The sequence below is a fragment of the Diabrotica virgifera genome, chromosome 10 (genome assembly GCF_917563875.1).
Source record: "Diabrotica virgifera virgifera chromosome 10, PGI_DIABVI_V3a".
Lineage (NCBI taxonomy): Eukaryota > Metazoa > Arthropoda > Insecta > Coleoptera > Chrysomelidae > Diabrotica > Diabrotica virgifera.
In genome coordinates, this window is record NC_065452.1 from 134,467,795 (window position 1) to 134,481,304 (window position 13,510).

Sequence of the window (13,510 nt, forward strand, 5' to 3'; positions counted from 1 at the left end):
AAAATTTGGGTGGAACCAAACAAAATTAATGTGTTGTGGGTGTTGGGAATATATGGATGAGAAAGTTTTAGTTGATGGTAGATACACTGAAAAATATCCGCAAATATCCGATTTATTTAAAGATACGAAGAAGATACGACAACTCTTAAAAAGGTACGCAAATCGGATAATTATCCGCCGATTGGGAACACTGCATAGCTGAGACATGTGCAGACAAGACGATGAAAAAAACCCCAAAAAAATTTTTTTACAATGGAAGCCGATAGGAAGACGAAAAAAAGGAAGAGAGCCAGAACGAGATGGTTGGATGACATAGAAGACGATTTGAAAACCATGAACATAAGACAATGGAGAACAAGAGCACAAGAGAGATCCGAATGGAAGGACATAGCCAGACAGACAAAGACTCATCCAGGGTTATGATGCCAAAAGAAGAAGATAAGAGCATTTTACTTCCATTGTGTTCCATACTTCCTCTGTTCTTATTATTAAATCCTCTCTGGTGATTTATATTTATATACATCTTTTCAGTTCAACTGTTCTTATTTTATTTCGTATTAATGTTGTCATTGGCCATATTTTCGCTTCCATAAAGCATCCATGCGCCTCCATTTTTATGTTCCTTCCGTTGATCTGTCATATTTGTCGTGTTTCTATGTTTCTTCACATTCTCTCCCAGTATTCGTTCTTCTCGAGCCTTATTATTTGCTTCGTCTGGAAAGCTCTAAAAGTGTTGCAAAAGAAACCTGGTCTATAATAAACGATCTTCGAAATAAAATAAAACTCACACAGCTCAATTATTTTCCCTTCCAAATCCTGAAAGTCTAAACGATTACTTCGTTAATGTGAGGAAAAATATAACATCAACTATTTTTCCGCAACAAGATCACATTTCCTATCTCCCTAATTCAAGAAAGGTCTCGAATTCATTCATTCTTTTTAAGACCAGTCGATAACTCTGAACTGACCCAAACAATCAACAGTATCAAAAGCAAATCCTCCTGTAGTACTGATGGACTATCTATAAAAATTTTCTCTAATCTCACAGAAAATATGTTGAAAATCCTCGTCTCACTAATTAATGATTCCTTCGAAAAGGTAAATTTAAAGAGTGCCTAAAGACAGCCATTATTATTCCTCTTCATGAGGGTGGTGAAAAATCTAATGCCTGCAACTATAGACCTATTGCCTTACTACCGGCACTCTCCAAAATTATTGAGAGACTCATTAAAACTCGACTTATGTCCTTTATCGTTGATAAACGATGTCGTTTTTGTCTCTATTACCTCGAATTATTACATTATGTGCATGTTGTACTAAACTGTTGTCATTGTAGATACGGATACATGTAAGTAGGGAAACCTGTTTGTATCTGTTATTAATAAATAAATAAATAAATAACCACATTTTATCTCAAAATCAGTTCGGCATTTTAACTAATAAATGTACCACTGATGCCATGTTTTCTGTCATCATCATCATCATCATCCAGCCTCAAAAGTCCACTGCTGAACATAGGCCTCCTCCCCTCGTTTCCAACCCCATCTATCCTGCGCCGCCCTCATCCAGTTTTTATTTACCTTTCTCAAGTCGTCAGTCCATCTTGTAGGCGGTCGACCGACGCTTCTCGTCGGACCGATGTTTTCTGTACCTAATCTTTATACAGCCACTGTTTTCTGTGACTATCCAATTTGATTGTGTAAATCACGACATCTTAATTAAAAAACTAAATTTCTATGGAATTAGAGTTATTTCTTTGAATTGTTTCCAATCCTACTTGAATAATAGGAAACAACTAGTTAGAGCAAATAATACTGACTCTAGTCTCAAAAACCTTGTATGTGGAGTACCGCAAGCTTCAGTATTGGGTCCTCTTCTGTTCCTTATCTTTATAAATGACATCACTAATTTAAAAATCGATGGGAAAATTTTTCTTTTTGCTGATGATACCAGTATCACTTGGAGCAACTCAACTATTGCATCTCTTCTTGAAACTATAACTTCGGATCTACTGACGATAAACACCTGGTCTGACTCTAATTTACTCTCTTTTAATGTAAATAAAACAGTAGCATTATCCTATAAAGGAGCTCTTCAACCTTTGACTCTTAATAACAGCCAGATAAGTACCGTTGATTCTGTAAAATTTCTTGGTATTTTTTTAGACAGCAACCTCAAATGGTCCCTTCATATCGATTCGTTAAGTAAGAAACTCGCCTCGGCTTGCTATGCAATAAGATCTGTCTTAAGGGAACTCAATTTAGCATCTTCTAAAATAACATATTTTTCGTTGTTCGAGTCTCATCTTCGATATGGTCTTCCTTTTTGGAGTTCTAGTACAGCTGCTCAATTTGATGTTATTTTTAAATTGCAAAAAAGAGCAATAAGATATCTGTTTGGCCTCAGAAGATCTACACATTGCAGAAGTTGCTTTAGAAATCACAGAATTTTAACACTTCGATCTTTATATATTCTAGAAACGGTTTGTTTAATTCGTAAACACCTTCATGTCTTTCCAGCAATGCCCAATCATATTTACTCCACCAGAAATTCAATCTTTGATATTTATTTACCGATCCCATCCACTGAGTTAGTAAAGAAATCTATATTATATACGGCAAAAAAACTTTACAACCATCTCCCTTTACAACTTAAATCTGAAAGATCTCTCCCAACGTTCCGTAAAATGACAAAAGCCTATCTATCTAAAAGACCATATTATTCAGTAGAAGAATTTCTTAATGAATAACTAAGAAAATTGGGTTTCATACGCAGTAGTAGAGATGTATCAAGTCAAACTAGTTTGATTTTATTCAACAAACTTGACTTGAAAACCAAACTTTTTTTGTAAAAAAGTTTGACTTGACTTGATTTCAATATCTTTAGGTTTGACTTGAAATCAAACTTCTTCAAACAGTTTGAAGTTTGAATATCATATTGCGTAACGTGTTTATTTCCCATTCTAATTGAGAGCGTACCGACTTTTGTTTTGACTTATTTGGATAGGTCTGAATCTGCTACTACGCAAATTAGTTTGTAGTTCATATTATTAAACAGTATATGCTTGGCTTGTTTATTACGTTCGTTTTGAAGTGTATGCTTTGTGAAATAATATGTGAAACTGAAAATTTTTCGGCTCAGAATAAGTACCAGATCAAATTGAGTCTGATTTTAAAGATATTCCCAGTGTAAAAATTAAGAGAAAAAATCTGCATACTTGTATTATGTAAAAATAAAGAACAGCGTTATAAAATAACAAATGGCGAACTAATTCTTTAAGACGACATTGGAAAGTCGTAAAAAATTCATTAAACCTACTCTATCAAAAATATAATATTTTGTTGTTCCTTCATAAATTTTTGTTAAAGGGGCCGTTCAAGTATTACGAAACGCAATTTTTGAAGCTCTTACAACCTCTTTATCCTATCTGTATCTTTTCATCTTTTGTTGTGAAGAAAGGTCCAGCTATTTATTGCAAACACGTGCTACTGTGCTTGATCTGGTTAATACAAATTTTAAGATTTTTTCACTTGAACACTATTGTCCTATTTTAACATGAGCGGAACGTGAGGGGACAATATAATACAATCCAGGGGTTCTATGTAAAATATAAACGAAAGTTGAAAAGGTGGGAGATTCTGATTCTGTAGTTTTTTTTATTTAAATTAAAAAACAATGTTCGAACGTAACGCGCTGTTCTAACCCCCCTCCCCCACCGTATAATGCGCCGTAACGTTTTACATGCCCCCTCCCTCCAAATTTCTTTACGTAATACTTGAAAGGTTCCAAAGTAGATTAAATTACACTTGGTGTGATAAAAAATGTAACCAACGAATTCCTTGTTCTAATCTAGTAACACTCAAATATAAAAAAGTTATATCGATAAAACGAAACTTGCCAGCAAGCAATTCTAAGCATACAGGAATCATTTTCAAAAAATTTACTCTATTTTGATTATAATCGCTTCCTGTATCAAGATACTTTTATGTGGCACTCATTGTATTATTAATTTTCTTATCTTAATTGGCAACTAACATGTCAATCTCGACAAAAAAGTATATCGACTAAATAAATTATTTTTCAAACTCTTTCAAACTAGTTTGACAAACAGTTTGAATTTTCAAACCTGTACGATTGACCAGTTTGACTTGACTTGAATTATTTGTCAGAAGGATTGACTTGAGTTTGACTTGAAATTAAGTCAAACTCAAGTCAAGTTCAAACATTCAAGTCAAACTTGTGCAACTCTACGCAGTAGCTTAAACTGTCAATTCCTAATGTTTTATTTGTTGTAAGTATGTTCAATTTAGATATATAGACTGTGCGAAGAAAAAATCAGCCGAACACAGTTTGGTTTTCGAAATGCAGTGGGTACAAGAGAGGCTCTATTTAGTATACAAGTGCTATTTCAACGATGTAGAGACGTAAATTGCGATATTTATGCATGTTTCATTGATTACCATAAAGCGTTCGATACAGTAAAGCACGACAAGCTGATGGAGATATTAACCAATATTGGAATTAACACCTGTGATTTAAGGATTATCAGCAATCTGTACTGGAATCAAACATCCTCTATCCGGACAGAGGCAGGAGAATCCGACGATATCAAAATCAAGCGTGGGGTCCGTCAGGGATGTATACTATCCCCACTGCTGTTTAACATCTACTCTGAGGAAATCTTTCAAGAAGCAGTGGATGATGTTGAGGCCGGAATTCGAATTAACGGAGAATGTATCAATAACATAAGATACGCAGATGACACTGTGGTATTCGCTGACAGTTCTGAGGCCCTGCAGGAGTTAATGAACAGAATCGCGGAGGTCAGTCAGAGATACGGACTTTCACTAAACACTAAGAAAACAAAATGTATGATTATCTCTAAGAACACACAGCAATTTGGACGAATCAGTGTGAATGGTCAACAAATAGAAAGAGTAAAAACATATACCTACTTTGGTACGAACGTCAATGAAAATTTGGACCATTCTATAGAAATCAAATGTAGGATAGGGAAAGCAAGATCTGCATTTCAAAAAAATGTCGAAAGTTGTTCAAATGTCATGATTTGTCGATACCCATAAAAGTCAGATTACTACGATGTTATATCTTTCCTATACTGTTGTACGGAGTTGAGTCGTGGACTCTCACAGACGCCACCTGCAAGAAAATTTATGCTTTTGAGATGTGGCTTTATCGTCGAATCCTGAAGATATCTTATACCGACCACATTACTAATGAGGGTGTTTTGCTGAGAATGCAAAAAGAAAAAGAGCTGTTAATCAGAATAAAAACAGCCAAAATCGAATACCTCGGTCACATCATGAGGAACAGTGAAAGATATGGACTGCTGCAACTGGTCTTACAGGGAAAAGTAGAGGGAAAGCGTGGACCAGGAAGGCGAAGGATTTCGTGGCTGAAAAATCTACGTACGTGGTTCAACACAACCACTACAAATCTTTTGAGAGCAGCAGTGTGCAAAGTACAGATTGCCATGATGGTCGCCAACATCCGAAACGGATAGGCACTACAAGAAGAAGATGTTCAATTTGCAATTTATACAAATTTTGCAATAAATTGTTTTTGTCTTTGGTTTTATATCTCATTTACTGTATATTGACGATTTATCTAATTTTAGTAAATTGTAGTTGTTATTTGTTGTTGATATTATTTTTCTTTTGACTGTATGTAAACTTTGTCCATAAAATTGTAAAAATTTTCAGTGACAATAAAGTATATTTCTATTCTATTCTATATTCACTTGTTATCTGAGGGTAACATATTTTTCTCGTGTGCACGGGGTTCTGCCGTTTATCCATTTATAAAACGTACTTTTTTCCTTTTAATCATCTCTTGTAGGTCGTCATTGTATTTCTTCAAATATTTATTCTTGTGTTGTTCAATGCCCACCACTTCGTTTGTCAGTTTGTTTATTTTTTCCTTTAGGTATTGATACAGTTCTGTTGCGGTCCAGTCTTCGTTCATCTGTAGCCTATTCTGGTAGAGTGTTTGAATACTAAATCGTTGTTTAAGTTCTACTTTATGCCTCGTATTTGCGATTTTTTGCAAATTTCTTTTGTTTTTTGTTATCTTTCTATATATTTTGTTTAATATGTTTTAATATGTATCTAATTAATCATTTTTTTTTATTTATTTTAGTGCTAAAGTTAAAGGGACAAGTATTGTCAGTAATGTACAGATTTCGAGCCAAGAATAGGGAATGGGTGTGGCTTCGAACCAGCGCGTTCGCTTTCCTGAATCCATACACCGACGACGTGGAATACATAGTGTGTACAAACACGACAGCAAAATCAGTACACACACCCAACGAAGCCCCAACCGAGGCTCCAGAGCAAGTTAGCTACCAACAACCTGGACTAGATTATAGTTTGCAAAGGCGTGATCCTATTTACTCCCACATGCTTCCCACTACCCATATCCAAAATGAGTACCTGCCTATGTCAACCACAACGAGTCCAGATGATTCCCGATACCCAAGACTGCTTGCTGACCCCCAACAGGCTACTAGACCCAGTAGTGTGCAAAATGTTTACTCAACTTACGAACCTACTCCATCTCCCATAGCATACGGATCTCCCTCCCAAGCTAGTGCGAGCAGTAGTAACGCTAGTGTGTTAGCTAGGTAAGAAAATGTAGAAGATCACACGTATTTATATTATTTTCTATTTTTACACTATTTTATTACACCAAACCTACTTCATTTTTTCTCTTGTAACGATTGAACATTCTAAAATTAGGATATCATCATCACTATCTTTACTCTATCCACCGCTGCTCTGAAAAGTTCTATTGAACTGCATTCTAATTAGTCCCTGTCCCTTACATTTTTCAACCATGACACTCTCCTTCTTATACTCCTTCCTCCTCTTATTTTCTCTGCATTATCAATTGTGGCATTTCGTATCGCAGTCATATTCCAAATATGTAGGTTTGATTTCTTTGTTATTATCATAGTCTTTTTATATTCATTTTTAGTCCATACTTGCTTTGCCATTTTTACTGTTTTTTGATGCCATTTGAATTTCCTCCTTTAATACAGTGGCGGCTCGTGGCCTTGGAGACAGGGTCGGCAAGGTTTTTTGTCTCCTCATATAAGTATCCCATCAAACTAAAAGGCTTAAATCATCATAGGAGATTTTGTTGTTTTTTTATTTGATGTACTTGACATTCTCTCTTGTTTCATGGTGTTTCGACAATACGTGTTGATTCTTTTGAGACAAGATAAATCCCGTTTATTTGAGGCAGAAATTGGTGGTAGTGGTGATAAGAAAATTGATGAACAGTTTGTTATAATGAATTGCAGTACTTACTACATAGAATTATACATACATATTTTGTAACTTATCCCACTTTCTGAAAATATTTGGATCGGCATAATTTTTAAGTACCTAACTTGTTATAATAAATATCTTGGAAATTCTTTGGCGAAGGTCACTTTTAAATTTTGAATCGTCAAAGAGGTCAAACATTTGCAAATCTTCAAAATTCGAAAAACGAGTATCTATTTGCATATATTAGTAGATATCCAAAATTTCAAGATATACCTACTCGTTTTTCGAGAGATGTATCATGTTGTTGTCTTTTTTGGGATGGTTCGGAAATATCAAGCGAATCCAAAATGTCACTGCGTATATATTGGAAACTACTATCATTACGAAAATCTCTGAGATTTTGCACCAGCTTTCGTATTCTATTTTTTGACTAAATAATGTCAGTTGACTGATTTTGAACAATAATGAATATCTTGGGCAAACTCTGTCTTAAAAATATTTAAAAGAATATTAAAAGAGTAATTATTTAATAAAGTTCTCAAACCGATTGCTTCACGGATCGAGGTATCGCCAATTTCAAAATCGTCGCCTTTGATACTAAAACTACCAGAGATAATCTGCTTAGATAAAACTAATCGAGATTTAAAATTTCATCGCGTCTGACAAACTGTTCGCTGTTTTATCGAAACAAGTTTGTTCTAAAGCAGTAATCCGTTTAGGCGAGCTAAACTGACAAGAAAAGACGATATTCTTTATTTTTTTTACACGTATCATGCAAAACTAAATTCATTATATGCGCATAATAGTGAGTAAATAAAGCTTGTGATGCAATATGTAGTTTTAACTTTTGACTGGAGACCATTCAATTCACCACACATCACAGCAACGCCGTCATAAGATTGCCCCAGTTTGCCCTACCAATTTATTTTTGATATCAAAAAATTTTAATCTGTTCTTTAAAACACCAAAAATATATTCTGCCTTATTGCTTTTACTCACGTCTCTTAAACCTAAAAACCTCTCATAAATATTACCACGTAACGCGTATCGAACAACAATAATTGATAATTGTGAATGACATGATAATCAGAAGTTTCATCTACTTCCAGCGAAAAGCAAATGGTTTTCTAAATCTCAGATTCAATAACGTTATTAAAAATGTAACTATTTGATTAGGTATATGTATTAGTTCATTCTGTATTACGAATACACTTCGAATCAGAAAGTAAATATTTCTAAAACAATTTCATTATTTTCTCTATAATTACTTTGATTTTTAACAAATGCTTCGATCCATCATGTCCACTAAATGATAATTCCTGACAACTTAAAAAATTACAATATCAATTAAACGACGTAAAACGGCGTGATTATTTTTGACAATTTCTGCCGATGCGATCTGGCGATGCCAAATGAAACACCGACCGGCAGATTTAAATATGCCGTACCTGCCTACGGAGAGAATGTATGTTCGCTTGCTCATCGACTTGTTATTTCGTTGAGTTTTACGCGTAAATCGTCAACCTACGGAGTGCTACGGATGAGTTAGGTACGGCTAGCCGAAAAGTCAGATGAATGGCTCGGATCATTCATTTTTTGAGAAGTCTGTTATGTGCAGGGATCACTTAACGCTCGGATTGATCAAAGCCTTTTAAAAACCATGAATAAAATTTAGTCTGTATTATCTGACAGATTTTTTTTTTACTTCACAGATACAAATATTAAAAAAATCTATCTATATAAATGTGTGGGTCGGCACTGCGGACACTGCCGACCCTGACCGGCCGCCACTGCTTTAATATCTTTAAAAGTTACCCTATATTATATTTTTACTTTCATCTATTCTGTGTTATTCAGCCGTGTGATGGATGACCGAAGTTAACTTTTACGTTTGAGTTAAAGTTAAGATAACTCTCAGGTATAAGATGCCCATAACTATTTAGGTAAAATTCGGTGTGATGTATTCTTCACAGTTATGAGATAGTTATTTTTTCAACGTTATATTAGAAATAACATTTGATGAATAAAGTTTGACGTAACAAAGAGAACCTTATGTAGAAATAGTACAAGTTGGAGTGAGCGCGAGAGATATTTCGGAACATGCTCCAGGATGGGTAGATGACCCTAGACGTAAATTATGGAGACCTACACAGAGGAGAGGAATCGAGATAGGACGACCTTGAAATTTTTGTACACAATTTTGCCTGTTTGCTTGGTTTCTCGCTAGGGCGGCGGTGGCGTAGAAATAGATGCTACTTTTGCATTGGAGTGAATGTGAAAATTTCGAAAATAATTAATTATTCGTAGTTAATATAAGATTATTGGTTTTGGTGGTTAATATTATTTAAATATGAGTGCCAAGAAAGCTTACACTAAAAGAACTTGCTTCGTACCGGGATTTATATCGAGTTATCGTTCCGATAAAAAATTCAAAAGGGAACTTAACGAAGTTAATAAAGACTTTTTATAAAGATTTGTCTTTATGTTATTTATAACGTTCGTGGATTAAACCTATTCGTTTGTATGTTATTTCCTTCGGTGTAAATAAAATTTGTGCCTATTATTGGTTTTTATTTTAACCTGAAAATTATAGTGATAATAGTAGGACGATCTTGAAAGTTTTTCTGTCGAAACAATGCATTTTTTGAGACAAAATATTTCACAAAAATTAACATTAATTTTATAAAAGTCAGACTATCGTCTGCGTAGTTTATAGACATATTTTTATTAACTAAATTTAAACATCTGATAGGTAAGCTTTCAGAATATAGATAAATGAAGTATTAAAAAAAAGCAGTTTAAATTTTGATAAAAAGAATACCTAATTAAAAAAAATTGATCAATAAACTTCAAATTATTTAAATAACTTTTTAAACTTTTTAAAAACAATTACGTACAGTTAAGTCAATTTTTTCAACTAACAAACTTTTTAATATCAGTTACAAAGATATTAAAAAATTAATTTGCCGTTGAAATACCATTGGTATATAAATGTGGCAGTTAGATAATGTGACAAAATATTTCCGCTTCAAAATAAGCTGTCCTACATATTAAAGTAATGACAAATTTAAATTTGATGTCACATCTCCATCTACAATGGTATATAAAGAATACACTTTTTACCACACGTCGATATGTTAAGGTTAAAATAATTTATTTTTGGCATAAAACATATTCAGCTACAATCCACCAATAAATTAATGTCTAATTACGCTAAAAACAAAAATAAAATGAGTTAAATATTAAATAAGTCCATAAGAGCTAATGTATTTGTAGCACCTATTCGAACACTTGCGCCTCTAGCGGCGATTGCTGAAAGTTGAATTAGAGGTTGAAAAGTTAGCCCACAAACGATGCATTGCGTTTCCACTCCTTCTTACAGGTCTCCATAACGTAAATACCCATCGTCGGCCATCGTCGATGACCGAACAGTGCCGAACAGCAAACAGCTGTTCGGGTTCGGTGGTGTTTCAAACGGTAGATAGAAACAGGGTTGTCAGATTGGTGTATTTTCCCACAACTTTGGGGTAATTTGAAAGCGTCTAGGGAAATTTTTCTAAGCAGAAATTGTAGTGGGATTTTTTGGGGGCGGAAAATTATGGGGGATTTTAAGGGGCCATGGTCAATTTTGCGAATGTACATAGAACTGTATATACTCCCATATAATCGAAGACGATATCAACTATTAATTATTTCCAGGGCCCTCGTTGATAAGTAGTATAATTTTGGTTTACTGTTGTCTTCAATTGACTACTAATTTATTAAAATGCGGCAAAAATTTAAATTTGGGGTATTTGAGCTTCAATTTGAGGAAATTTCAGTTTCTAAGTGGTGGATTTATAAAATATCATCTGGCAACTCTGGATAGAAAGCTCAGTAGGCACTTAAAATAAAATTTCAACTTATATCTCTCGATTTGATTTTTGTATAATTTTTAAAATTGTATTACCCTTCTATTCTTAATTATTAAATTATTCTAAATTCACTTGATTTCTGTCTAAAAACAAATCAAAAGATGAACCTAACCTTACATATCCTTACATAACTACAAAGTTATCTCATAACTTGAGGTTTAATGTAGCGTTATAAAGTGACAGTTGATATATCAGATAACTCAAGAACTGTCAAGAAATAACGCAAATAGTTAAGTTAAATTTGATACATCACACCAATTCGAGGATTATAACTTAACTACAGGATAACTTTACGTTAAAGATAACTTCGGTCATCCATCACACGGCTGATTGTCTTTGAACAACTCGTTGATGTTTTGTGCTCATCTCTCAAATTTTTCCTCAGTATTCAACATTAGTTTCCCATTTGTATCATTCAGTATTCCCGGTTTTCATTTTCTATCGTTGTGAGTTAAAGCTTTAATTTTTTGTATGTGCTAAAACTATGTCTTTTCTAGTTTTCTTCTATTTCTGCTCATTGTTCTTTTAACCATTTTTCTTTCGCTTGCTTAATTTTGTATTTTATTTTTTTAACCACGTTTTTGTACATTTGATAATCTTTATTTTCCGTTTCATTAAATCTAAAATTTTATCCGTCATCCAGTGTTTCTTTTTGTATCTGGTTGGTACATAGTACATACATACATAATCTGTTTCTCTTATACCGGATAATGTCCAGGTAATATGTTTGTACATCCCTTTCTTGGGTTGTGTAATCATCATCTATAAGAAATTTTGTTTCTTTCATATGTCTTAACATTTTCTTGTTTTTCATTATTTCTGCCTTATCTTTGGGTGCACATAATTCCACTTTACACATTCTTTTGTTTACCTTGGTTATTTCCTTAATCTCACATTTTGTGTTCAGCAATGTTGTAATTTTATCATCTACTTCTTCTTTCAGGATTTTTATGTTTTTGATAGTTTCGAAGCCAGTTTATTTTGGCACTCCTTTTCCATGTTTCCTATTTTATCTTGCAGAATTTTAATTTGGGATCGCATTTTTTCATTGTCCCTCCTCATATTTTTTATTTCTCCCAAACTCTGCTTCCATTCATTTATCATTTATTTAACAAAAGCTACTAGTTCTTTCCGCTCATTACGCATTTCTTTCATTTCTTATGGACGTTATTTTATCGTTTCTAGCAATTCGTCCATAATTAACTCTTTCAGTAACGCCAATGTCTAATGTAAAATATATTGTCTGTCAATTGGTGCTAAATATACTCGCAATTAGACCTTTGAAAGGGCCTAGTCGGGTAAGATGATGAAAACGGCCCCCCAACTCGATTCGAATTCCATATAGGTCACCGTTTAGATATAGTGAAACTCACTTTCTGAAATTTTTAGCCCCCTAGGTGGTCATGTGACCCACCTAGAGCCTAATTAGGGTTTTTATTTTTTATCTCGGCCGCATCGAGAACCAGCGAAAAACTTTAAATAAAAAAGTTTTGAGTTGTAAAAAGTTCTGCACGAAATTTTTTTTTATTTTTGGAGGGAAATTTAAATTTTAGAACGATTTTAAAATTTTAAATGAGTATAAAAAAATAACTAAGACATTCGTTTCCACGAAAAAAATATATAACGTGTATTTTTGCGTAATGTTTCACCCTGAATTTTTTCAAATTTTTAAAATTGGTGAAACGCACCTTTAACAATAAAAAACCGCATTTTTTCGTTTTTTGATACAATTTTATACATACTTTTTAAAAAAAGGTAACACCGTCACTAGAATAGCTAAAAAACTAAAAAATAATTGGGGTTTGCTTAATAAAAATTTTTTGTCCATTTTCAAGATACAGGGCGTTGAAGAAAACAAAATTTTACACATTTTTCGATTTTGCCGAAACTACGGCAACATTGTAATAAAATTTGGCGAGTTTTAAGAGGTAGTTGTTGTACATTTTTTGACATACAATTAAGAATTTTATATTTATCATTGGCGCGCATAGGGGTAATGGTCTGAACTTTTTAAAGAAAAAAGATAGTATGCCACTGACATATTTCAAATTAACAATAGTTTTTGAATTCCTCGTTCAATTTGCGACAAAAAATCTCTTTCTATTTTTTCATACGACGACGCGCCATTTTTATTCAGAAAATAAAACATCTTAACCCTTACAAAGTATTCGAACTTCTAGTAGTTTCTACATCTACATAAACTCGTACATCCATTATAAAAACTAATTCGAATACTTTGGAAGCGTTAAGATATTTTATTTTTTGCAGCAAAACATCGCGTCGTATGAAAAAATGAGAACATAG

At 33.5% G+C, this 13,510-nt stretch overlaps 1 protein-coding gene across 4 annotated transcripts in view; it reads left to right on the forward strand.

The window, feature by feature from the left end:
* Positions 1-13,510, forward strand: part of LOC114344813 (aryl hydrocarbon receptor nuclear translocator homolog) — a 357,658-nt gene that overhangs the window by 328,118 nt on the left and 16,030 nt on the right. For all 4 annotated transcript variants that reach the window (XM_050641369.1, XM_050641371.1, XM_050641368.1 and 1 more), the window contains one exon: positions 6,160-6,643. In XM_050641369.1, coding sequence (XP_050497326.1) covers positions 6,160-6,643 — 484 coding nt within the window. The remainder of the gene's footprint in view (positions 1-6,159; positions 6,644-13,510) is intronic.